The sequence below is a fragment of the Pungitius pungitius genome, chromosome 1 (assembly GCF_949316345.1).
Source record: "Pungitius pungitius chromosome 1, fPunPun2.1, whole genome shotgun sequence".
Lineage (NCBI taxonomy): Eukaryota > Metazoa > Chordata > Actinopteri > Perciformes > Gasterosteidae > Pungitius > Pungitius pungitius.
The window spans coordinates 2,648,946-2,675,788 of NC_084900.1; the positions used below are offsets into that span (position 1 = coordinate 2,648,946).

Here is a 26,843-nt window from a genome sequence, read left to right on the forward strand (position 1 = left end):
GAAGGACTGTAGCGCTCTTGTTAGGTGAGAGGGAGGGAGGGAGGGAGGAGGAGGGGGTGGGGGAGGGGGAGCGCATGGGAGGGGGAGGGGGAGGCGGTGGGGAGCGCATGGGACCGCCGGACAGACGTAGAGGGGAGAAGGAAAAAAAAAAAAAAACCCGCCTGGACATTCCCAGGCTGGGGAGCAGCGCGATAGAGGAGGACTGTTCGCACGCAGTGCGCTCTGGAGGAGGGAGAGAAGGGAGGTAATGGAGGCTGCTTGAAGAAAGACTTGTTTGTGTTTCGGCTGTTCTTGGTGGTGGTGTTGTTGTTTTTGCGGAATATGAGAGATGGCAAATGCAGGCAAACAGCTGAGGACGATGTAGAAATTCCCGACTGAAGTCATGGTAAGTCCCCTCTTTCTTCTACTGCAGTTGTTCTGGAAAATGTGAAAGTGATCTTCTGCAGTGAGGGACATCTTCAAGGGGCTCAAAGTGCTTCTGCTCTATAGTCCCAGTTTTAATCTTTAAACTTTTTAAAGTTCTGTCTATGCACCCTGTGCATACTGTCATACACACGTTTTAAGTGCATCTTTGACTCTAGGCGTGAAGAAGCTCAGGTCAGCACGTATGACCCCCAGTTTAAAAAAGTTGTCAAACCCCAACAGGCAGCAAAATTCTAACGTGATTCAAGCAGCGTGACGGCGGCTGATTGAATGAGGGTCTCTCTGTGGGGTCTCCGGAGACTCTGTTTACGGTCGGATCATTGACACGCAGAGGGAGGAGACGCGTGACGACATTTAATCTGAATCAAGAAAAGGAGGGGATGAACAAAGGAAGAGGTTGGAACGTGTTCCCCGCTTCTGTGTGCAGGGGTGCAGGGTGGAGCAGCTTGGCAGGGAGAGAAGAAGAAAAAAAGAGGAGGGCAGGGTTACTTTTTATTCCAGGGGACTTGGACTGCGGCAACGGCGGTTTCGGTGATGCCACATTTTCCACATTGGACTTGGGAAAGAAGAAAAAAAAAGGAGAAAAAGAGAGAGGGGGGGACAAGGGATGGCATGAACTTGAGGGGAGGAAGCACGTGTGCAGTTCGGTTTCATCTCCCCCTGCAGCCAGTTGGGCAAGTTGGGAGTGGAAAACGCTCCCAGATGTACACACTGAAATAAATGCATAGGTCACAGGAGAAGTGGAAGGTTCAAAAGGGAGGCGGGGGGGGAGGCACCTAAACCGACCCGGGCCAACATGCTACCACAAAGTCAAAATGCACCTAACACGCATGGACTGCGTGCATGCACATGCACATGCACACAGGCCTTCCACATGCCAGCTCGCACTTGCAAGGAGGTGTCGGAATGCACCAGGCGAAGGGTTGGCAGAGGGTGTTTCCATCCCCCTCTGTCTGGCGAGTGCTAATGTGTAGCGGTCCTCGGGTCATGGGGAAGGGGGGGGGGAGGAGGGAGGGGGGGCTGATGAAAGTTATTGCAAGCAATCCCGTGTTTGTTTTAACCTTTTTGTGAGTGCCAAAGCGTGGAGAACAATCCAGACGGGCCGAGCGATGATGTCAATCACAGGAATCTTTTCTTTAACCCAGCTTCCTGTGATTGTCGAGACTCCCGAAGCGACCGGCTGGCCTGCAGACCGAGGATGGGCGCCCTCCGCGTTTCACTGGCACCTTTATCTGGGCATCCGAGCAGTTTAAAAAAAAAAAAAATTATATGCCTTACTTTTGCCCGGCGATCCGTGAAAAAAAATGTGGCAATAACAATTCCTCTGATTTCCTCTGGTTTGAAAAACGCTCGGATACCAGTTCTCAACTTAATAATACAGAGATGTTTACTGCGAGGAGCCTCAAAAGGGATTTTACAAAGAAAAAAGACTTAATGAAATGTGGATGATGAGGGTATCCATGAAAATAAATCAAATATGGAATATATCTAAAACAATAATTCCCGATACAATGAGGCTGACATTGAGCTCTAAACGGAGGCATGTAGCTGTGTGAACCCCAATAATCGCGATGCAATGCTTTTTTGATTAGGAAGCTGTTTTTGGTTCGCTCCCCCCCCGGCTCACTGGGCCTTTGGCTGCAGCAGGGGAAGAAGCGCTGCCTGCTACCTGCCCGCTAACCTGCCCGCTACCTGCCCGCTACCTGCCCGCTAACCTGCCCGCTACCTTCCCGCTAGCACCAGTCCGCACAGAGATAGCAACTAGCTGCTTCAAGCCAGAGCCCGAAACAGGACTCCAAGTGAATGCTGATGTTGCCAACTCTTTGCTTGCGTGTCCATATTATCAACTCTGTTTTTATTGTTCACCTCGCCACTGTATCTTCTTGCCACGTCTATACGGATGTGATGGGACACTCGTGCTAGCGGGCTAGCATTCTCCTCAGCTAAACCGGCTGGACGCAGGATACGTCCCGCTAGGAGGAATCTGCACCGCTGCGAAACTCCGCTCGGCAACAGGCTGCAGCACTCAGGGAGTCTGAAACAATCTGTAACGAAGCCGTTTGACCCTCTGAAGGTCAGGTGAGATTATGCAGGGAGATTTGGGACAGGAAATGACTGCAAGGCCTCTCCCTCTTGCTTCCTCTTCGTCCTCCTCTCCCTTTGTCTGTCGGCCGCCTCCTCTGTCCGGTATCCCCTCTTCTTTTCTGTTCCCTCTCTCGCGCTGTCAGCGCCTCTCTCGTCTTTGCCCCCGATCGTGTCATCCTCTCCGAGGCCCTCTCTGCTGCGAATCCCTCCCTCTCTCGCTGCGTCCTTCGCGTACTTTATGGGTCTACATCTGGTTTCTATCATCCTTTGCTGCTTGTTTCCCATCGATCGCTCCCGCCATTCAGCCTCCACCTCATTTTGCTTTTCCCTTTTTTCCGTCTCTGTTGACTTGTCTGGTTCTCTCACTGTCACTTTTCTTTTTCTCGATTTCCCCCCCCCCCCCCCTGTGACAGGCATCTGAATGGAAGATTATTCCGTCTCTTCCGTTTCCGACCTGCGGACACAAGAGAAAAACCGGAGGTCTGGCGCAATGGTACCCAGAAACGCGCTCATTCCACCGCCACATGAAAAATATGAATGAATACCTGTATTTCCTTTTACTGCATGTTCCCTGAGGGATGGAGTTTCCTCCGTTGTCATGGCGATAGCTCAGTTGGAGTCATACAGTCCAAACGTGGTTAGCCGTGTGTGTTCTTAGAATTCTGTAAAAATGTCAATACTTCTACGTCAGCTTCATAAGAAAGTATTTATACTCTTAAAAGTTTTCTGGTGCTTAATTTATCTTCAAATCCTCTCAACCCGTAAAGCAACACTTAATGCTTTTGTTTTTTCTGAAACAAATCTTTCAGATTTTTGGAGATACACCCTTTTCATTGGAAAGTGTCCCATCTCTGCAAATATCATGGACTCAGTGGTTTGGGAAAATCATGAATTCTCTTTGTAAGAACTGAGCAATGTTGCTCCATCGGGTTGATCTCAGATCTGTTTCTCATCCCGGTTCTTGGGTGTCATTGCGTACAGCTTGTGGTCCAAAGGGACATTGGCTGGAAAATATATCGAGGCGCCTTACGGTGCATTATTATATCGCAAAGTATAAAAGTATGACACCTGAGTGCATTAGCATTAGGTACCCGACTGGAGGGTAACTTAATTACACCTCTAGTCCCTCAAAGGACAGCCACCAGGTTTCCTTCATTTCTTAACCTGAGAGGTTCCTTCTGTTTTGGAGTGGGAAATCTAATTTACAAATGTCATCAGTGCTGCTTCCTTTCATGTGTGATGGAAACGAGTACCTGAAAGGTTAGACGGCAGTGACGGCGTGCACCAGTAAATTGACCTTTTCCACGAGACAAAACGCAGATGTGTTCGCACAAAAACATATGCGTGCCGAGTAAAAAAGGAATATTCACATTTTTACAAGGATTCATGTGGTTCCTGTTGGAAACGCCCCACTGCTCCGGTCGACGTCGTCCCCTTTGTGTCTGAGTGATCCAGCGTTGTCCCCGGGGCGAGCTAGCTCGCCGCTAACTGAGCCACACACGGCGAGGCCGCCCAGTCTCCATGTGAGAAAGAAATGGAGCTGATGGAAAACAAAGGGGTGTGACTCCTTGAGTCTTTTGGGACTCTTTAAAAAGGGTTTCAGTCTTGAAGAGGAAGTTCTCGCCGGCTTGCCTCGCAATCCCCTGAACCCCCCCCGCTGTGCTTTTACAAGACTCAATATGTTCATTCAGTGAGCCAGGAGGTGGTTTGAACCTCTTTTACTACGGCTACACCTTTTACGGCATGCTGCCTGACGGATGTTGTTGTTGCCCGTGGTCTACGCCCCCCCCCTCCCCCCTCCTGTGATGAAACCGACCACTTTATTATGACCAACCTTTTCAAAATAACGCCACATGTGTGGTTTCTGTTTCAGTGGTTTGACAGTATGAAGTGTTTTTTCATTATTCTATGAAGGAAAAGGTGCAGTGAGGTGCATTAGGCTTGTTATGTTGCGTCTTGCTCCCGTTGCTCCAGTCTCTGACCTCCTCCTCCTTGTTTTCCATTCCCCCCCAGTGACTTTTCTCTGCTCCACCCTGCAGCAGCTGGCTCTCTGTTGCCCTCCAGGAGATCTCACATGTTGAATTTATTCATTCAAAGCTGCGTTCATTTGAGTCCTTTCTTGTAAATTCTCGTTCTGCTCATTCTGTCCTCTGTGGTTAACCACAAACCCTCTGCGGAACCCTGAAAGACGCCCAGTTCGAAGCTCGATCGTCTTCCACAACCCTCCGCCCCCCCCCCCCACCAGCTCCCTTCCCCTTCTCTCACAATAGCCGCACTTCTCTTTTTCCGTACGCTCTGTCCTCTCAGCTTGGGTTTCACCTTTTGCCGTGCGCGGCCTTCCATCCATCCATCCATCCATCCATCCATCCATCCATCCATCCATCCATCCACCCATCCATCCATCCACCCACCCACCCATCCATCCATCCACCCACCCACCCACCCACCCATCCATCCATCCATCCATCCATCCATCCATCCATCCATCCACCCATCCATCCATCCACCCATCCATCCATCCATCCAACCATCCATCCATCCATCCCCTCAGTGGTTGCAGTCGCTCGGGACCATATGCCTGTCTGTTGTGGGCGATCCCAACGTAATCGTGGTCAGACGCCATTCGGATGGAGGTGAAAAAAACAGTGTGGAGTTAAAAAATGTGTTTGGAAGGGTGGGGGCGAGGGGGCGGGGGGGGGGGGGGGGTAAAAGTGGCAGCAAAATGGGGAAGAGAAGCCGAAGGGAGTTCTGACTAAGGAAAGAGAGAAAAAGTGGCAGGTCGTCATGCCAACGGTGCATGTAGAAAAATAAACACTCTGTCACCCTCCACCTCAACGTGCATGTGTGTGCATGTTTGTGTGCACGTGTGTGTGTGTGTGTGTGTGTGTGTGCAGGCAGTTAGCATGTTGCAGTGATTTGGGTCTTTTGTTCTCGGGGCTCCTACGTTAACTGGGCCTTGGAGGAAATGTTTGACACTCAGGCCGTACAACAGGAAGTTAAAAAGTAGAATGTGGGTGTATATTTGTCTGTGTGTGTGTGTGTGTGTCAGCAAAAAAAGAAAAGAAAGCGAGACAACCCGGCTGTTTAACACAAACACAGACACTCGGGTGGAATCAGCATCCGGTTCTGGATTAACCCTTTCCTCCCACCTTCTCTCTCAGGGCTCGGAGGCGATGGAGGACTGTGTGCAGGGGGCGCTCGCATCGCTCTACCCTCCTTTTGAGAGCACAGCACCACCCCTCCTCTCACAGGTACATCTCTCTCTCTCTCTCTCACACACACACACACACACACACACACAACCCTAACCCACGCACCTGTATTGCAGTCCCACATCTTTACAACAGAGAACAGGGGAATGGAAGCGATGCAGATTTAACGAACTGGTAGGGCGGCGTTTGGGTGTGCGGTCATGCGTCATGCGCAGATGACGGCGCTTCCTCTGGATATAAACTCCCGCTGGAGCCCAACAAAAACAACATCCAGCCAGCTGGCCCATTACAGCCAAACAGGAGCTTCACGTGACTCGCTTTGACCAAAAGCACTGTTTCTGCTTTCAAGCGAAGCCGTCGACAGAGTTGCCCCAGCTGCCTTCCTCCAGGTGCATTATGGGATCTCTTCGTGGTGTTGGGAAAACGCCTATGGTCACTGATTACTGCTTCCTCGCGCTCATTAATCATAAGCAGGTCATCATAGGAAAAGTTGCTCATCGCTCTCTACATTCACGCAAGTTGACGCGGATAGTAGCAAAGCTTCTGCAGGCAGCCACGTATTCTGCTCTTTCCTCATTGGGAACCAACGAAACAAGATGCTGGCTATGAAAAGAAGGAAAACATGCGTGACGGCCGCTCAACCTAAATTCCTATTTTTTGAAGGCTCAAAAGAGAACATCAACCCCCTAAAAAAAAAAGCCATTGAAGTTATTCATAGCCCAAACCAAGCCGAGGACTAATTGTTTTAGTCTGAAACGGTGACGCGTCGGCTCACACTTCTCCAACATCTCCAGAGTCACATGATGCTTTTTACTGCTCAGCATAAAGACTGTTTATGGGAATTTGATCATTGGTTTGCTGGAGGCTGCGACGTAGCTTCAAATCCAATGTCTTTTGTTGCGCCGGAGAAGGCTGCCTGCATAGACTGGATAAAATGAAGCAGCCTTTTTCCGAGCTGAGGGAATTCCTCCGCTCCTGAGCAAAGGCAACCCTTTCCATTTGATAAGGCTAAAAAAATGCATGTAGGCAGCCGAAACAAATGGCTGCTCTCAAGTTCATGAGAAGCGTGAAGGGTTTCTTCCAGGCGTGAATGATATATGGAGTCTACCCCCGTTTAGTTTTTAGGATCAAATCAACCGATGCACAAAACCCACCTCGTCTCACTCACAAGTGTTTTTCGTCCATTCGTTCCAGGTCTTTTCCGTCCTGGAGTCGACCTATCAGCACGACAGTCTCCGCTACCTCCTGGACTACTTCGTTCCCGCCAAGCACCTCCTGCACAAACTCCAGCAGCACGCCTGCGTGAGTTCCACTGCTGCAACCGCCGCAGACGAGAACACACACGCGTAGCCGTGTAATCAGGAGCCGGATCGGCTGTCGGCCGCGACAAAGGATTGTCAACTGTCAACTGTTGGCTTTCCCGTGTGTGATTTGAGGGGCAGTCGAGTCGGGATGAAAAGTTCCACGAAGTTACGTGTTGCTGATGCCTCGATATGACCCGCATAAATAAACAAGAGCATTATAGTGAGAATATCGCCTATTCTTATCTCATTATCCTTTATCTTGCAATCAGTGTCAGGTTCTCATGTTTGTCCCTGAATCCAAGGGTCTTCAGCGTGGTGGCTCAATAACAGCTGACATGAAGACACCTGTGCAAAGAAAAGGTTCAAGGCTCTTTTTTTCATAATCGGACACATGTGTGACCCTGTAGCGTGTTCCCTCACTGCACGGTGGAGGGTCGCGTCTGCTCCAGAACTCGAGCCGGCCGGTAAAATGAGAGAAAGTGGCAACTGTTGAAACTCGAGATTCTAACGGCCACTGTGACCCGCGAACACAAAAGAGGTGGTTTCTGGCCAACGAGGCTGAATCAAGTACAGTGAATCCAAGCCTGAACATAACCTTCACTCGGTCCCCTCACATCGGTCTCTCTGCACTTTCTGCATGAGGTTTACACTGAACAGCATTCTTTTTTTTTACTTTCCAAAGTGCGCGCACACACACAGACACACACACACACACAAAGATAAACAACACACACTGTTTAGCACAAGCTCGGAGGCTCACAACTGTCTCGTATTTCCCTTTACAGTTTTCCTAGACTTACACACACACACACACACACACACACACACACACACACTCACACACTTACACACAAACACACACAGGCATTTTTGAGGAAACTATGTTTTCATTGTCGCTGAGCGGGACTGCAGCTAGACTGTGAGTCATGACAGTAATGCCTTCCATATGTGACTGTGCTTCTGCTGTGAGAGCGAGAGACTGATGTGGTGGGGAGTCGAAGGAGGAAAAAAAAAAGAACGTGGCTTTCATTCACCACGCTCGCGCCTCCCGAAAAAAACAGAGAAGATGCCGGAGTTAGCGGACTATAGTGGTCTGACTGAGGTTTAATGTGAAGTAGGGAGGAGAGGAAGGAGAAGCAAACGCTGGGGTACTCTGAGGGAGCAAAGTGGGGGGGGGGTTATAGAATGTCGACGGGCTCATAGCAGGAAAAAAAAAAGTCTGTAACAGAAGGAAAAGTCTCGCAGGTTTTTAGTGCTAATTTCCACTGGTGTTTCCCCCAAAACATTGCCACGGCAACTGCCTGTGCGAGGAAACAGACTTAAATGAGGGAAATTTAATGAGACACAGGGGCAGAAAAGGGAAGATGGAGGGTAAGGAATAAAATTTGATCACGTCTCATGAGTCTGGAGGGCAGGGAGGCACGAGGGAGTCAGTCGATTAGACCTCAATGTGTGCGGCTCTGGTTCCACAGGAGGACTTTTGTCCCTCAGACCGTGTGAGAGGTCTGAAAGGGGTTTGATCAAAAAGGTGAAAAATTGTCGCGCGGAATTACTTGTATTTTTTTCTTAACAAATGAGTTGATAATGAAGGGGATCTCCCACGGGACCTTCTCTCCTTCGCCTAGATTCGCAGAGCGCTTGAATTTATGCTTTGTTGTGGGGATTTTCTATATATAGACCCCGTGTTGTTAAATATACTGGATTCAGATTGACTTTTTCAGGCTCATAGAGCTGCTTTGTGTGTTTTCCGCCTATGAAACAGTGGGCTGGCTGTTGTGGCCATCGGCATGTTTCCATCTGACTCACCCGGGCCCTCTGCAGCTATCCAGAGTCTTCTCACTATGTCATGCCAGCTAAGCGGTTTTACACTTTGGAAAAAAACACTGTGAGTCACATGTTTGACATTTGTGCATTTTGGCACTGCCTTTTCGACCGGCGGAGCTACTGAATAGTGTTGACCGGTGCGTTAACGGTTCTAGAAATTTGACTCACTGCATCACCGAAAACAATTGGGAAGACAGTGACAGATGTTGGGAAGGGAGGACGGCGCGTTAGTATTAATTAGTGTAGTTTGTTACAGAAAAAAAGGTATTCCAAAAGGTGAGATTTTACTGGGCAACCTCAATTTAATTTAATGTTTCTAAAATCATTTCTCCTCTTCTTTTGTCTTGTGGTCACAGTCTCAGTACCTGGGCTGCTTGTTCCTTCACTCCGGCTGGCCTCTGTGTTTAGGAGAGAAAGTGGTCGTACAGCTCTCCACCCTGGACTGGAGGATCCTGCGCAGTTATGACTTCTACCTGCAGGTGGTGCCCTTCTCTACGCGCTGCCCCCGGCTGGCCCTAAAATGTTTGGCCCCCGGGGGACGCACCGTTCAGGAAATCCTGGTACCCGAGTCCCAGCACCCGCTTGTGTTCACCACCGAGTGGCTGCACAGCGTGAACAAGGAACGAGGCCATAAGAGAGAACGTAAGGAACGGATGCCCATTGACCTTTTGTTCTCCTAAATTCCAATCGCGCTTTTACTTCCTTACTTACTTTTTTTTTGTAATTCAAGTTGCGAGTCAGGACACTCGACTAAGGTTTACTTAGGATTTATGTTCGGAATTTGGCTTTTAGAAGGAAGTGATAAACAATTTGTAGCTTAGCCAGCATGACTGAAGACTACTAGACTAGACACTTAGACCAAGGGAAGTGAAACCGATGGCCAGGAGATGCTTGGTTCATGACTAAAGGATGCCATGTGGAAGGGCACTTGAGAAAAGAAAGAAAGATGTGTTTTCTCTGCCCTTTTTATTTTAATGTACACTCTTAATAAACATATGAACTTGTAACTTAATCCCCCCTTATCTTTGCACAGTTGGAGGAGGACTGGACACCTGCCTGGTCAGTACATGTGACGGTGTGATTCGAATTCCGTGGAAGGAGGTTGTCTATCCAAAATTCATCCACGACCCTTCTGAGGAGCTGGGCCAGATGTCCAACCACGAGGGCAGCAAGTCCAATCGCCAGCCCAGTGAGGGGGGCAGCAGCCTCGGGGGCTGGGGGGGCTCATCCTCGGGAGAACTGGACTCCTGGTCCTGGGATGAGGAGGAAGACGATGGTTTACCACCAGATAGATCGGATTCTGAGCCTGCGCTTCTACGGAGAAGGCGCAGCGAAGATGGGCTTGGGCGGACGGCGAGGCACCCTCAGCTGGACGGGGACTATGTGGAGCTGTTGGAGCCCAGAGTGGGTCCCGATGGAGGGGTTGACACGAGGCCAAGGTACCTGGAGATGCATGGAATTTGTAAGACCAAGACGTTGCCCCTGTGCAGGAGGGGCAAAGCCATAAAACTCCGGAAGGGCAGGGCTTGGGGATATGGGAGACTGGAAGGGTCAGGAAGCTTTCGAGCTGTCCTCGGTGCCAAAAGAGACGTTGTTACCCCAAAAGGTGACATTTTACCACAAAGGCCTCCACGCCCAGTCCCTGACCGTGAGAAAGGGAGGCGGTCTTACTCCTCTTCTGTCCACGACTCTGATGAGGGAGATAAAACCAGCAGAGACTCTGAGGGTCTGGAGAGCCACCGGCCTTATTTTGATAGCCTGTTCAAAGAGAGAAGGCCCGGCGTGGGCAAGGAGAGAGAAAGCAGCAGCCTCACACTGCCGTGCAGAGACGACCACATGGGTAAAGACTCGGAGAGCGCCGATAGTTCTGTACATGACTCGAGGAACCTCAAAGTCGGGCATGTCATAGAGGGCCACTCAGATCACGGATCAGACTCCGTTTTTGAGGAGGCAGAAAAACCACTGAATGAAGACAGTGATGCTACGACCCCAACATCAGATGCACCAAAGAGACCATTTACCGGGGTTTTGGTAAGTGGAGAAAATACCAACGTTGAAAATAAAATGAAGAATTCGTCCAACCCAAAGGCGAACGAGGGAAGGGATGACGGAAAGACAGAGGACAGAGCTTGTCCCAGAGGAAAGGAAGTTAAAACTGGATTCCGAGTGCCAAGGTACAGACTTGTTTATTATAGGCCCTCCTATTTTGATTGATTTGTTATACTTTTTACTCTCCGTCAAAATCAGATATGCATAACAATCTGGACAGATTATCCAAACGTATATACGTATACATATATGGACAAAAGACACCTTGTGTCCAAAAGAATACGTTGCTAAATTCACACAAAATCATCCAAAAACTCTGTTGTAGCTCAATTGTACCATCCTGTGCTTCGTCTTCAGGAGGAAAAGGAAGGGAAAGGGGGCCAAAGGCAGGGCTAGGTCTGGTGGTCGAATACACCAAAAGGGATCCAAACTGCAAGGTAAAACTGCACAACCAATTCCCACGACCTGCTCTGCCTTGCCGAAGCTACCAATCACAGAGGAGGACCAATCGAAGCCAAGGAAACAGGTAGACGAACCCGACGGAGTGCCGGCTTCAACACATCAGGGGACAGAGGACACAAGGAAAAGCAGTGCAGGTCTGAAGAATAATAATGCATTAGCATTTGATGCTGAAATCTCCAAAAGACCCCTTGGAATACTTTTCTGTAACTATTGTGTCCCTTAAACAGAGAAAGGAGCCACATCTTTATCTGTCTGCAATGGCCAATCAGGCACATCTATACTTAACCACTCTAATGAGGAGGGAGGGTCAGGCCAACTAAATGGTGTTACATCGAAAGAGCCTCCGCTGCTGAGGGAACTGGACACAGAGCTCCTACAGTCCGGGAAGCTAAAGTTGACAGGCAAGTTTGTTTCAGCTCTGCATATTTGTTATGATATGATTCATCTCAAAACCCAATTGTTTGTTGTTTACCAGTATACGTAGTTGGGCTAAAAGGTTTTGGCCAGTTACCACAATCTTGCCTCAGAAATTGCATTTATTTTTTATAATCAGAAATAAATTCGATATAAACATACATAATATACATATTGTTGGAATCGGATTCACTTATGTTATCCAAGGACACCTGATGTCCCTTGTGGATAAGGGGACACAATTGGATAAACCGTATCAGAGCTCAATGTCTAGAGCAAAGCTAACTAACAAAGTCACCTAATGGCAAGATTTCTGATCCCAAACTTTAAACATGATTACTTTTAATAGAAATAGATGACCCTGACCACCTGACAGTAAACTATAAAGGAAAACACATAAACTGTTGCTGCAGACTGGTCATAATGGCAGCGTTTAAGACCTCTCTCTTATTTTGTCACGCCAACCACAGGGACCGTGGACAGGCTGGGACGCGCTCTGGTGGTCACAGAGACGGATGCAACAGAGGAGGGCGTCTCTGAGGAGCAGATGGCCCGGGTCTTGGCCTGCTACCACAGAATAACTCGGTAAGGTTGTGTTTTTCCTGCTCCAATCAGATGCCCAGAGAGGCAAGTCGTTGGTTGCAATGGTACGTCACAGACGTCCCTTCGGAATTAAGACTTTTCAATGTTCCAACCTCCGCTTTGCCTGTTGGTGGGTTGCACCACTCCTTTCAAAACATATTCAGTCCAAAGTGCTCCGCTGTTGCGTTTGACTTGACTTGCTTTTTGCTTACTTGGCATGTTTGCCGGGAAGCAGAGAAAATCATAAGTTGAGATCTTGAAGCTTACTTGGGCCCACTCAATACTGTTTAAACTCTCCAAATGTCCTCCTCAGGCCTTCGGCTAAAGAAAAAGGTCTCACGGTGCTAATGGACAGCAGGCGCGCTCCGCCCTCCACCCTCCTTCTCTCTGCCCTTAAATCATTCCAGGTGAGAAACGACGTTTGGCCAACGGTGCTGAATGATTGCTTGTGTTGCTCTAATTAGCCTGCAGATGTAATTAAGTAGTGTGTTCTTTCCCGATGTGCTCTTGGTGTGCGCCAGGTGTCGGTACCGGGCGGTCTGGGATCCGTTCTGGTTTTGTTGGGAGAGCAGCAGGAGTCCCTTTCTCATGACGTGGAAGGAGCCGAGGTGACCTCATACGGGACATTGCAGCATGTTTATGACCCTGCAAACACACAATATAGCTTTGTTCATTTTCTCCTGGTTCAATTAGTTTTATTTCATTTAGTTAAAGCGTCAACACGGGTAGAACACCCACAAGGAACTCATAAAAAACATGTCGAAACAACCCCGATAAAGTGTGTCGGAAACCTTTTCAAAGTGAACCAGCGTTGGCCATGATAACTGCAGGCAAGTCCGCCAATATATGAAATTCAAATTACGCTTCATACGCATTCCTGTCCCTTGCCAGAATGTTTAATCTAAATTAAATTAATTTCCATACATTTGTCACATCTAGAGTTTGCAAGTAAGTCAAAGTTTACCATCATTTCAGCTCATTGTTTCCGCACCGATTGCCATGTGTTTCTTATTTCAACTTGGCAGTGTTAAAACATTCCAGTAAAGGGAAATCCGTTGAGCTGCAAGGCGCGTGACCTTTGGTGGTTCGGTTGCAATGATTTTCATTCCTGCTGATAAATGAGCTTATTTTTTCTCCTCATCTCCTGCTCCGCACACAGGTCCACGTGGTGCGAGGAACAGCTGTCCTTCAGCAACACGTTGACAAGCAGCAGCTTCCCCAGGAGATGGACGGAGACTTTGCCCACTGCCACTCGGACTGGCTGGCCTTCAGACTAGTGAGGCGCTTTTACTAGTTGTGCCTGGTTTATCTGAGCCTCGGGTTTAGCGTTGGCCCGGGGAAAAAAAAAGCGAGGGAGCAGAGTTTGGAGAGGAGGAAGGATGTGGGCCTGGAGAGAGTGGTCGATGACCTCAGAGGCTTGTGATGATCCGGGTGTGGATGATAAATCAAGGCAAGGGAGGAGTGAGAAGAATCATAGGGGCTCTTAATGGATCCCCCCCCCCCGCCCCCCGACAGTTAATGTTGCTTCATCCAAACAAATGGAGGCATTTTCCCGTCTTCTGCATTTTCTATGACCTCTCCCATGGACTTTGAAGATGGAAAAAGTGAAGTAAATAATAATCTGAAATCTGCTGATTTCGATCCTATTCAGAGCCTGGAGAGTCTGACGGAGCACTGCGAGAGCGCCGTGGCGCTCCTCGGAGAAGCCCTGCGCTCCATGGACACCGAGCCCATGCCGGACGACATCAAGGTACTATGAGCCTCGCGGTGCGGGTGTATCGGCGATTTGATGACACGTGACAGTTTGACGGCAAACCGGCGCGTTGCTCTTCTTCAGGCCGTCCCCCTGAGCATCGACAGGCACGGGCAGCTCATGGCAAACGTCCTGGCAGACCCGCGCCTGACGGAGCCACAGCAAAGGGGCGGGGCGTGGCTCGCGGGGCTGACCAATAGCGCAACTGGACTGGCGCAGAAGTCCCCAGACTGCAGGTACCGGAATGTCTACGCCGTCACAGAACTTTGGTGCTTTTATTGTCTTCTCCGCCCGGCTTGGTATTTAAATTCAGAACTGTGACCAAACATAGCAACATTAATGCTGCCAATGTAACACTGCAGAACCCTACATGTTAAACATGAAGATTACCGCAGTCATTGAACGTATCTCTATTGTCATGAATATAAGTGAAATAAATTGTCTAATAATATTCAGTATGTGTACGGTTGCATTAAAACACTCATTATTTACAGCAGCAGACGTGTGCGCCTGCATACGCTTGTTCTTGTTATGATGCTAATGAAACTGTACGCAGCTGGAATCTACATAATACACAGGCCGACTGAAGTAGGACTATTTTAACTACAAAGACGTCACGACAAGCATCTGTCCTAATTGGGTTAATGCTCAGACGTGCAGAAACCACCATGCACAAGCAGCTGGGTCCCGAGGGGCAGGAAAGCGATCTGCATGTCCTTTGCCTTCCCAGTGCTTCTATTTGATTGAGGGATTTATTTTTATTTTTGAGTTATAGGTTAAAAATAAAAAGTTTGTTTGTTTTCAGTCCTCCCGGAAAGAAAAAAAAAAAGCGAACACCAGCCGAGGGGAGGAAATGGGAACATGAACTTAACATCAAACAGAGGACTTGTTTGTTTGTGGCCGGCGACGTCTTAATGGGGATCTAAAGACTGCCGAATTTATGGCCGCTCTTCGTATCCAGTAATGAGTTTTGGCTCGCTGTGCACAAGCGGGAGGCCGAAGACCAGCGTCGACTGATTTAATTCCCTTTTTTTTTTCTTCTTGGTTTGGTTTTTCATAAACATATAATTTCCACCAGACAAAATGTGTGTTTTCCGGCATGTTCTCACTGTCATCCAGATGAGGAAAAGAATTCACCTCTGAGATCATTCGCCCTGGGTCATTCTTCCTCTTCTTTTCGTCCCAATCAGAGCTGCTCTCGCCGCGACCTCTGAACTCTATGACAGCGTGGACGACGCCCTCCACCGTCTCGTCCGGGGGTCCAACCAGAGGGGTCGCGACCTGGAAGCTCTGGGACGACTGGCCGGGCTGGTGGGCACGCTGGAGAAGGTGCGTTGGGGGGCGTGGAGCATGGTTTGCTGCAGGATCAACGACTAAAACTACTATTACTGAATTTTAAAAGTAGCCATTTGCGGATTAGAGGATTAAATCCAGAGTTTCTGTGTAATCTCGCTTCACTCTGCTCCATAATCCACCAACAGGCCTTGGATGGGAAGTCCCTGCTTTTCTGTGTTTACTGACGGCTGTGTTTCCTCCTAAAATGTTCCTGGTGTTTTCCCCTGTGTGGGTCACACAACAAGACGGATACAATAGATAGACTAGATTTGCTTAAAATCTCCACGCCAGTGTTTGACTTCCCCCGTGTAGAGTGAAAGCCCCGCGTCCTCCACTCATCCCTGTGTCCCTCTCTGTCCCTTACCCCCAGTGTGATAAGGAGATTGACCAAGTCCAGTCCCAGCTGGAGGACTACAAGGACCCTCCTCTGTCCCTCAGCAGACTCTCGCTCAAGCAACAGAAGTTCAAAACCTTCAGAGAAACGGCCAATGTGAGTGTTTCCCCTCCATCCGCGGAGGTACGTGTGAACGGCACGGAACCGCCCGCATGCGTGTGCGTGTTTGTTTGTGCACACAGTGATGGTGTAAGAAATGGTATAAGCCACCATGTTTAGCGCCTCTTGGTGGTAGAAGCAAGAATGACTAGTAGACGCCAGAGACCTCAAGGTGGATCTCCCCAAATCCTCTAGGAGCTGCACAGCGAGACCCTGTCGGTGCTCGGCGATTTGGAGGGCTGGTGCGAGCTGGACTGGGCGGGCCTGAGCGCCGTCCAGATCCGACTTCCCCCGGTCAGGGAGAAGCTGCGAGACATGTCCCACTGTCTGTCCGACTGCTGGACCACCCTGGACAACACGCAGAGGCTGCTGTCCACGCTGACCGAGGTAGCGCCGCGCGGGACGCCGGGAAAACGCGGGAGGGCTCCAGCGCGCCTTTGGCGTTTTTTTCTAAAATGTCCCATGTTTTGCTTCTCCAGGCCACCCAGTGGTGCGAGGTGGTCTCCTCCTCGGCCTCCTCTACCTGCCCCCTGGCCTCCCTTCCCCCGATCCCGCCGTCCCGTTTCCAGGACGCCCGCTCCTTGGCCATGGAGCTGGGGGGCGGGGCGCTCCTGGACCTCTGGACGCAGACGGTGGAGCGCTACCAGCGGACGGTGGCGCAGGTCAAACCGCGCTTCCTGCAGACGGACAGGGCCCAGAATCAGGGCCCGGGGAGGCCCAAGACGCCAGCCGCCAGCAGCCTGTGGGACCTGATGGGTCCCGAGGGACAGGGCGACTGGGGATTGGGGGCCGCGGGAGGCGACGGGGGGCTCCAGTCCTGGGGGTCGCTGGCGTCGCTCTTCCGACCGCAGACCTGCTCCACGCTGAAGATAGGCGAGGAGAAGGGGAGTAGGAAGGAGGGAGGAGGGGCGGGAGGTGGAGGGGGCGGAGCCGGTGGGGGGAATTTCCTGCAGAACCTTCTGAATCCCGCGAAGAAAAGCGTGAGCTTGTTTTTTACTCTTTTCGCTGTGAGTATTCAGAAATAATTGCGGTCCTTTCGGGAAGATCAGCGTGTGCCTCTCCTCTCAGCCCACAGAGGCACCGCTCCCCTCGAAGCCGCCCAGGAGGCGCCACCCGAGCTTCGACCTCCAGGCCCTCCTGGGTCCCCGCAGAGCCACGGCCTCCCCCAGGCCCGCCGAGTCCCCGGTGGGCGGGGCCAGCCGCAACTCGCCCATGTCGTGGCTGGGGAGGCGGGCGGTGGCCGACCCCGTGATCGCCACCAGCATGGCCGCGGCCATCCCTGGATGGGGAGGAGGAGGAGGAGGAGGAGGGGTGTTAATTCGGGGGGTGGAAGTCAGCAGCAAAGAGGTGGTGGACCACACAGGGTCGCCGCGGCAACACGTGCTGCTGGGCAGGACGGAGAGGGAGACGGGGACCGATCGGGCCGGATCGACCGCACAGAGGTGGGTTTCGTCCCGTTTTCTCTCTTTTTTTATTTCCCTTGTTTTCCTTTTAACGAGGAAAAAAAACTTTTGAGTTGGCTGAGGGCTCCGAAGCGGGAGCAACATTTCAAATGACTTTAAAAGAAGACGGCCAGGCTGAGATCAAAAGGAGAAATGAAGTCGGTTTTCAGAACAATTTGATCAGTCGGCACGCGGTCTCAGATAATTCGATCATTGCTAACTGTTGGATCTCTGACCATCGCTCACTGCTATCTTCACTTCCTCCTCCCTGGCTGCCCCTCACCCTCTCCCTGTTTTCTCTTCCCCCCCCCCCCCCCCCCGCAGTAAACTGTACCTGCTCTGGTGCAGGATGCTGAGCTCCGAGAGGCAGTATGTGGCCATCCTGAAGGGGGTGGAGGAGACGTACCTCCCCTTGCTGGAGCTCTCGGACACACCGGCCTCCTTCAGGTGGAAGGCTGACGTCCTCTTCCCCAACTGGGCCGGTCTCAGCGCCTTCCACTCGCAGAACCTTCTGCCGGCCATGGAGGGCGCTCTCGTGCAGAGCCTGCTGCAACAGGACTGCTTCAGCAAATACGTGAGTTTAGGAATTTGGGGAAAGTCGTTGATTTTAAAATTAAAATAAGACCCACATGGTAGAAGAAAACCTGTTGTTATTTTTAAATGTAGAGTTTTACAGGAAACCCCCTTAAAGGAACTGTTTTCATTTTTCATCTACTTGGTGGCAGGTTGGTTGACGTTAAACCTCAATAAAACATGTCAACGTGTCATCCATCAGATCATATTAAACATTTCATTGCTGACACAATTCTGTTATCAGATTTTTTTTTTTCAGAAACTATCAAAATAAAAGCTCAAACGTATTCCTAATTTGCCAGTTGAACCCATTTCTTGCTAACTTCAAATCAAAAGGAACAAAAAGAGGAAAAACTCTGACTAGGCTCGTTTGTATTTGCTTGTCAGCGGGAGCAGTTCCTGCAGTACTCCCAATACATCCGGAACAAACCGGAACTGGACTCTCCGCTGGTCACTCAGGCCGCCGACTTCTTTAAGGTGAGAAGGTGTTTGCACACAGATGAACACACTATCCGTGCACACACCCATGCACTCGTAGAGGGTCTTCGCTTCTCTATTTGCTTATTTTCCATTTAGGAAATCTTGTTATACGCAATGTGAGAATATAATTACAAGTAGCAATTAAAGTGGTTTTATTTAATGGTTGCTGAAATTACGAAAAAAAAGAGGGGAAAAGGGGGAAGTATACAGTAAATATATTATTATATGTTTAATGTACACTAGAAAAGCCAATGAAAGGAAGATTATAGATAAAGTAATTTGAGCTACAATTGGCCTGGTGAGATCACCGAGGGGACTTGAGATCCCTTTCAGGTCGTCAAGTGTCTCCTGAAGGAGCGCCTCTGAGAAACGACCAGCAGGGGGCGGTGTGGGTTCACGGCGGCGGGGTTTTATGGGGATGGACGAGGTGATGATGGCGGTCATCTTGGGGGGGTGGGGAGGGGTGAGGATCGCTGGGAGGATGGAGGAAGGACCTCCCAGAAGCAGGATGGGATTTCCCTCAGAGAGAAACCCATCGAGTCTCCAATGGCCTCGACATGAAGTGACCTGTCTTGTTGTTTGTTTATCTGTGACGAGAGGTTTGTGTTATTGATGTGATGGAACACTCATAACTGGTTAAACATCTGACCTAATGGAAATAGCTAAATCGGTCAAATGAGAGAGAGAGAGAGAGAGAGAGAGAGACCCAATAAATCAGAAGGCAAGAATCAAATTTTGTAGTATGGTCTTGAAATGACGTCGAGACGCCATCAGAGACATAATGCTACGCCCCTCTCCTCCCTCCCGCAGTCCAAACTGCCCCCGGCCTCCCCCCTCTCCCCCCTGTCCTTCCCTCACTGCCTCCAGGCTCCCACACAGAGACTGGAGCAGTACTGCGAGGCCCTGGAGGAGCTGGGAGGCATAAACCCCGCCTCCGACTCCGCCCTCTCCATCCTGAGACACGCTCAGCGCCACGGCGAGGACCTCCGGGCCAGCGACCTCATCGTGGGATGTCCGGTGAGAACGCCTGGCCCAGTTTACCACCAAGTCCCACTTTCTTATCCCACGGGGGAAAGTAGGGGGGGGGAGAAACTAACTCATCCTGATGAGGTCAGGCAGAGATGGAAGTGGGTTTTAAAACTAGTTTTTACTGTTTTCTTCACAGTGGGAAGAAGCTTTGGTGAAAAAAGTTTATAATAAGCATCTGAACTTCAAATAACGAATAATGCGAGTCGACGAGAAACATAAAATACAAGTAGGCAGTGGGAGAAAAGACTCCCAACCCCCCCCCCCCCCCCCCCACATCGACTTGCCCCATATTCTGCCACTCTGACACAGCGGTATCATTCAGAGCTAGTCGTGACAAGCGTTTACTCCCACGTGCACACACACACACACACACACACCCATCTCTCCACCCCCTTTGTTGAGGGAGGTGGGGGTCGGTGGAGGGGGGGGAGATTACGGCAGCACAAACCCTTCCATTGAGCTACTTCAAAATCGCTCTGCAAAAGCTCTCCAAGTGAAAAGGCCGTGAGTGCAGGTGTGTGTGTGTGTGTGTGGGCGGGTGTGTGTGTGTGTGAAGCATCACTTAAATCATGACCCTCACATCTCTACAGGATTAAAAATAAAGAATCAGCGTTGCCACTAAACTCTCTGCCTTTTTTTTTTTTTTTTTTTTTTACATCTTCATCGCTTGTGTCCTCCTCGTCTCTTTGTGTCTCCTCTCGTCTCCTCTTGTCCTCCACCGAGTGCTGGAGGAGGGTGACGTAAGATCTGACTTTTCGCGAAACCCCTGTGCGTCGCAAACAACGCCCGTCAACCCTGTAATTGTGAAGTGAACAATGAAGTCCCCAAAAAAAAAAGGCGTGCGTCACCAGAGGCCTGTAATTATGACACCCGCTTTGTCCCGTTCGCTTTTGACTTCGGCGAACGAGGCCCAAAAAACCCAGCTCCTGTCAATCAAGAACCTGAGATTGACCGAACGCACCGGCCTTTGCTTTAATATGCGTCTGAGATTATTCACTCGGGTTCGTCTTAAGGAGCCTATTTTCCATTATTTTACTTGTTTCGGTACAATTAAAAAAAAAATTAAACTGGATCTGCGAAAAAGGATAAAAGAAAGAAAGCAAAAAGACTCCATTCAAGGCTAAACGGCCTCTTAAGGTATAAATGAAGATGGGGATCTTTGGCAGATTAAAGCTCTGGGCCCATGTGAGTGCATCCTAACCTGTGTGTGTGTGTGTGTGTGTGTGTGTGTGTGTGTGTGTGTGGGGGTTCAGATCCCGGTGGCGGAGCGCGGCGAGCTGGTGCGTCACGGCGAGCTGATGGTGTGCGGCGGGACCCGGAGGAAGCGGGCGGGCGCCAGGAACGTTTTCCTCTACCAGCGCGCCGTCGTCTTCGCCAAACACAAGAGCCCCGCGCCGGGACGCTCCGCCTACAGCTACAAGCACAGCATCAAGGTGCACACACACACGCACACACACACACACACACACACACACACACACACACTGTCATTCCATCTGATTTCCGATTTGAAGGCATCCGATGAGAAATACAATATAAAATTGAGAGATAACTTACTTTCTAACGTTATTTTGCGTTTTTTATTCATTCGTTTGTCTCCGTCGTCTTGTCCTCTCTACCCCCCCCCCCCCCCCCTCTCGGGCGCGCAGACCGGCGAGATGGGCCTGACCCAGAGCGTGGGCGGCGACGGGCTGAAGTTTGAGGTCTGGGTCCGGCAGCCCCCCCGGACCAGGGACTGCGTCACGCTGCAGGCGAGGGACGCGGAGGACAAGGCGGCGTGGACCCGGGACATCGCCCACCTGCTGTGGACACACGCCATCAACAACACCGGTGCGTTCCGACCTCTGACCCTCGGGGCCGCGAAGCAACGTAGCGGATGGAGACGCACTTTTGTCGAACTGCGAGAGCTAGCCGGCGTGGGGGCCGCCAGCAGGGGGCAGTAGCCATTGCTAACTAGAGTTAGGGGGAGTTATTTCTTCCCTCCTGTGAGCCGGACTCGACGGTGTGGAATGAAGGTTGTTGAGGAGGAACATCTCCTCTCCTCTCCCCCACAGAGCTGTGCCTGAAGGAGTCGCTGTGCATGGGCATCTCCAGCAAGCTGCTGCTGGACGCCACGGGGACGCCGGGCTCCGAGCTGGACTCGGTCTACTCTCTCAACGACCGAGGTAGGACCTTCACGCCGAAACCCCTGGGATCTGATCCCGTAACGTCTTTCGGTCCTGGAGCAGAACCATCCCAATCCAGACACACAGGTCACAACCATAGACCCATTAGTAGGGGGTTAGAGCACCGGAGCCAAAATCTAAAAATTACATATAAACACAAGTAACTGTACACAATTTACTGTAACTCATTGTATAAATGAACCAAATAGGGCTGTTTTAATACTATTGTGAGGTTTATGGCCACATGACCAAAGACGGAAATAGTTTGAGTAGCTAAAAGGAATCTAAAAAACGTTAAACGTTGTGCTAAACGCTCACAGTGACGTGAATGAAGACGAATCTGCCAAATCGATGAAAAGAAAACGAAGAAACCAAACACTCCCCCCGTCGGCCTGTTTCCTGCTCAGTCAGAACCCCCCCCCCCTCCCCCCCGCCAAGGACGAGGAATTCACCGACTGAGACGGAACCCGAGAGGGAGGCCCGGGCGACACAGAGCGCGACCTTTGGCCGCAGAAATAACTCGCACGCCGACGCCATACAGTCCGAACAATACGTCGGCTAACAATGTAGCGTCCGCGGGGCGGAAATTCAGACACAAAAAAAACCCCCGACTCTAATTCCTCGGATTCCAGCCTCCCCGAGGCCGCCGCTGCCCCCGGGTCCGGGGGGGGGGGGGGGCTCGGGTGCAGTGTGCACACTGCTCACCAGGTGTCTCATTTGAGGGCGGCAGCCCAGCGTTTCAATGCAGGAGTTGTCGTCCTCTGGGACAGAACGCTGCGTTATGGGATGAAGATTAAAAAAGAAGCAAAAGAAGCTCTCGATGCTAGATGTCAAACACCTGCTCTCTCTCTCTCTCTCTCTGTCTCTCTCTCCCTCTCTCTCTCTCTCTCTCTCTGTCTCTCTCTCTCTCTCTCTGTCTCTCTGTGTCTCTCTCTCAGTCCACAGTAGCTGCTCAGACTCCTCCTCTGTCGGCAGTCAGAAGGAGGGGGGATCCCCGGCGTCTGGAAGGGACCCCAGGAGGAGCTCCGGGTCAACAGGTCACACCCAGGTGGGGACCCAAAGTGTGGATGACAGTGTTTTCCATTTCCCCCCGAAACTAAAGCTAAAAACCCCCGGTTTAGATTTGAAAAGTGGAGGAAAATGTGAAGTGGAGCCGCAGGCTTTTCCTCAAAAGCTTCTGCCGAGGCTTCAGCTTCGCAAACACGAGGCGGCAAATGGGCCCCCTGTCATTTCAGAGCCGACTCGCATTGAGCGCAGGAGGTGGGGCCGAAAGCGGCAAACTCAGGTGGAGGGGCCGCAATGTCACAAGTACGGCAATTTTCAGTCAAATTTGACCGATTTTCATGCACGAGGTCACACCCAAAAGGCCCATTTTCACTGCCAGCGCCGCGTATTGTTTACATCCTACGTGAGAAAATGAAAGTTAAGCAAAGACGCCGCTGTGTGGAAACGGCAATACCTGCATTCCTACTCCGTGTGAATTAGATCGCACACACACACACACACACACATTCTCTCAATCTCCTTATCTAGCAAACAGAAATTGACAGATTGGCAAACAGGCTGCTCCGGGAACAGATTGACAGACAGACGGACGGACGCAGCTCAAACAGACAGGGCAAACACGCGCAGGCAGCGATACGCCAACAACTCTGTTCGACAACAGAGGGAGGGTTGCCGCTCGCCGCATTAACACAAACATCAACAGCAAGGAAGGAAGTGTGACTGTTTCTGCTTTCCTTCATGCCTCCTCAGAGTCCGTCCCCCTCCACGGCCGTTTAGCCGCCATCTCAACCGCAGTAAGTTTCCTTGCACGTTAAAAAGTGACACTGTAATTAATATATATGTAATGTTGCATCATTTCGGGTCTCCCCCTTTATCTTTTTCTTTCATCAGAAACTGGAACCCTGGACTTTTTTGGACTTCCGGGACCAAGAAGACAAGAGAACTTGAACTTCTCCCACGCGCTTCCCCCTTTCGCCTCCTAAAAACGAGTGAAAAGCAGCATTAAGCCACCCGGTTCTGATATGAACCCCCATGGGAAGGAGAAAAATAAAGCTGCCACCAAACCCCCCCCCCATCCCCTCCAAAAAAAGAGGATCAAACTGCCCCGTTCAAACCATGACAACCACCAGCGGGGCTCTCCGCGCGCCGCCATCTTGGATCTGCCGGTCCCAGTTGCTGGCAGAGTCATTGACACCGAAGGCACTTCAGCCGCACAGAGCTGCCATTGTTCGCCCCCCCCTCCCCCCACTAGGCCGAACCACTTGGTCTGAACCACTGGCCGAACTGTACGCGTCACGTGCCCCGCCCTCTGAGAACGGACAGGAAGTAACGCGCGAGGGCCGCAGGGTCCTCCGTAAAGGATCGGAGGATTTCTCCTTTTCACCACATTGCCTGTGCAAAAATGTGTGGCATTGCCCTCAGTGTGATTGCATCTATGTAAATGAGGCAGGGGTGGTGTGCGCCCGCACACACACACACACACACACACAACGTGCAGTCGCTCTTATTGTTGCAGGACAGTGGAGCTCTATTCACATCCACATGCTCGCGAGCCCTGGCCCTTTAGAGCCTGGCACAGCGGCTAAATCAACAGCAGGAGAGGTTACGTCTGATCACACACACACACACACACACACACACACACACGCAGTGAGCCCTGACGGCGTCGCGGCCCACTGTTTGTCTAAGCTAATGGCGTGCTATTAACAGGACGAAGCGGTATTTAGGCTTTTCTTTAAAGTGTGACTTGTGTCGGCAACGGCAGCTTCTCGGTGCTCTTGTAAGTATACGGACAAGGTATCTGATGCTAAAAAAAACCTTTTGATGTAAGCTCCATGTTGTAAGTGCCAAAAGATATAAAATGGGTGTCTGTGCAATGTTGGTTGTGTTTGTACAAAGACGCGTTGTTGCATTCGGTCGGAGCGCTCCATAAGATGGAGCGAGGTGGACCGGTTCCCTGCGCTTTATTCTGGTTTTACTGGTTTTTGTGCATCGCAGCCAGAATACATTGAAGTGCATTATTGTCAAAGAGTTCATTTTATTTGTTTCATTGGCCCTGAAATGTTTCTCTTTTTGAGTTTCAAGTTCACAGTTTGAAAAGTACGATGTGTTCAAAGACCTATTTTGAGCTGACCACGAGGTAAATTAGAAGATAGCTTAGCATACAGATTGGATACAGCTGTGTGACACAAACTACCAAAGATCCAGCTAATCAACTGAATATGTCCTTGGTTAAGGCACGAATAAAGACAGCTGGCGGTAGTGGTAGACTTTTGGGTTTTTTGATGAGCTTAATTAGGAGATGAGAGAAGGCTAGTTTGAGCTAGGCTAACTGGTCCGGCTTGTTCCCAGGCTCTGTGTGCTAAGCTAAGCGACGCGTGCTAAGGCTAGCCACATGCTAAGGCCCTAGAAATGAGAGCTGTGTCATCGTTTCATCTTTCGGGCTTGGCCTAAGGGGCCCGAAATGTCAAAACCCGTTCCTGTTGTCAAGATGTCATACCTCAGAAGCAACACGCGATAAAAATAACTTCCACTCGCAAAACCCCAACTTGACCTTGACCTTTCGGGAGAAACGCGCGTCCTCTGATCGGATCAGAGCTGAACACGTAGGGCACGTCATCCCTGCAACATCTTTGATATGACGACGAGGAGGATGATGGTGATGAAGCAGCCAAAACAAAAAGGTATCAGGTGATGTACTTGTGTTCATTTAGGACAGCGATCCATGACGGGAGAGCGTGTGGTTCAGTGTCAAAGGTCAAATGGAAATCGGGTGGGGGTGGTTATCCGATTCAGCGCGTTTCACACCTGCATTCCAATCCAAGCCGTTTCTTAATCGATATGCAATTTGTTGTGTGGGCGGGGCCCCGTTGGAAGCGACGCAATGAGCACCATCGTTCATTCCTACGGCAGGACGGACCGACACGTGCTGAATTCCCCACTTTTTGTACGCCGTGGCGAGACGCCATGGAAACTTCTCCCTCGCTCTGCCTAATGTTTACATTTTATTTTTTTTTGGGGGGGGGGAGGAATGTGGAGCGTGGAATGTTGGAAATGCACGTCATGCTTACTTGATGATTGTACTGTTTGTTTTTCTTTCTTTCTTTTAAAAAAAAAAAAAACTTTTCTGTGTTGAATTAAAACTGGATACAAGTTTCAGATCTCTCAGATGGGGGGGGGGGGGGAATTCAAGTGGTCGGATGAACTTTGTTACAGGTCCAGCCCCTAAAATAAGGCGTAACGAGGCGGGCGCGGGGAGGGGGAGGGGGGGGGGGGTCTCCTCGGCGAAATAAAAAACAAAACAGCTGTGCTTCCACCAGACCTCACAAAGATGGTGATTAGATAACTCCATGTGCAGCGCCACATCACATAGTTGCAGGGATCAAATTCTCTAAAAGAAGGGAGGGCAGTTTGGGAGAGAGAGAGAGAGAGTGTGTGTGTGTGTGTGTGTGTGTTCATCTGTGCATGAGAGGGATATAGAGAGAGGAACGACAGATAAAGGGTGGGTAAAGTGGGGGGGGGGGGGGGGCAGGAAGGGGCTGAACTGAGGGAGAAAGGGAGCGACACAGGAGAAGGACAGGAGACAGTAGGTGGGAATGATGGGAAATGAGCGAGGGCGAAGGGGGCAGACAGACAGAGAGGCACAGTCAAGGGGAGAGCTGGAGCACGAGGGGGGAGGGGGGGGGAAGAGAGGAAGAATAGCGAAAGGGGGGCTTATAGAAAGAGGGAGACACAAAGTAGAGTTGGAACTTTTTTTTTTTTTTCTTCCTTCTAATGGAGAGAACTGAGAGAGCTGCAGAATGGATGAAGGGGAGAGGGAGAGAGCGAGGGGGGAGAGCGAGGGGGGAGAGCGGGGCAAAAAGGGGGGATGTTGACAAAGCAGCGAGACTGTGGCGAACAAAGAGAACGTGAAGAGAATGAGTCGGGGGAAACATCAAAGGGATTTTTCAGGCCCGGTTACCGGGACAACAGACATTTGCATGCGATTAGCTTTTTACATCATATTAAGAAGGGTTAGGGTGAGGGAGGGGGGTGATGCAGGGAGGAGGAGGAGGCAGGGAACTATAGATCATACACACACACACACACACTGTATGAGATGGGGGGGGGGGGGGGCGTTTGGTCATCTCACGCGGATAAACTGACTTATAGGCAGCCAGCCAAGCGTTTCTTTTGTAAATGAGAGTGCGTGTTGGAGGGAGATACAGTAATG

The 26,843-nt window shown here is 50.5% G+C and overlaps 1 protein-coding gene across 1 annotated transcript; it reads left to right on the forward strand.

The window, feature by feature from the left end:
• Positions 1-164: 164 nt before the first annotated feature.
• On the forward strand, positions 165-25,721 carry arhgef40 (Rho guanine nucleotide exchange factor (GEF) 40). Its single transcript, XM_037479808.2, has 27 exons — positions 165-385; positions 5,670-5,759; positions 6,915-7,022; positions 9,205-9,490; positions 9,882-11,022; positions 11,255-11,493; positions 11,587-11,760; positions 12,244-12,358; positions 12,669-12,762; positions 12,877-12,963; positions 13,515-13,631; positions 14,007-14,105; positions 14,193-14,344; positions 15,299-15,437; positions 15,814-15,933; positions 16,132-16,323; positions 16,416-16,916; positions 17,005-17,378; positions 17,703-17,952; positions 18,339-18,428; positions 19,242-19,448; positions 20,714-20,893; positions 21,110-21,290; positions 21,515-21,625; positions 22,564-22,673; positions 23,381-23,424; positions 23,522-25,721. Exons 1-26 carry the CDS (start codon positions 383-385, stop codon positions 23,405-23,407), a joined length of 5,187 nt encoding a protein of 1,728 aa, XP_037335705.2. The 5' UTR covers positions 165-382; the 3' UTR covers positions 23,408-23,424; positions 23,522-25,721.
• Positions 25,722-26,843: the final 1,122 nt, after the last annotated feature.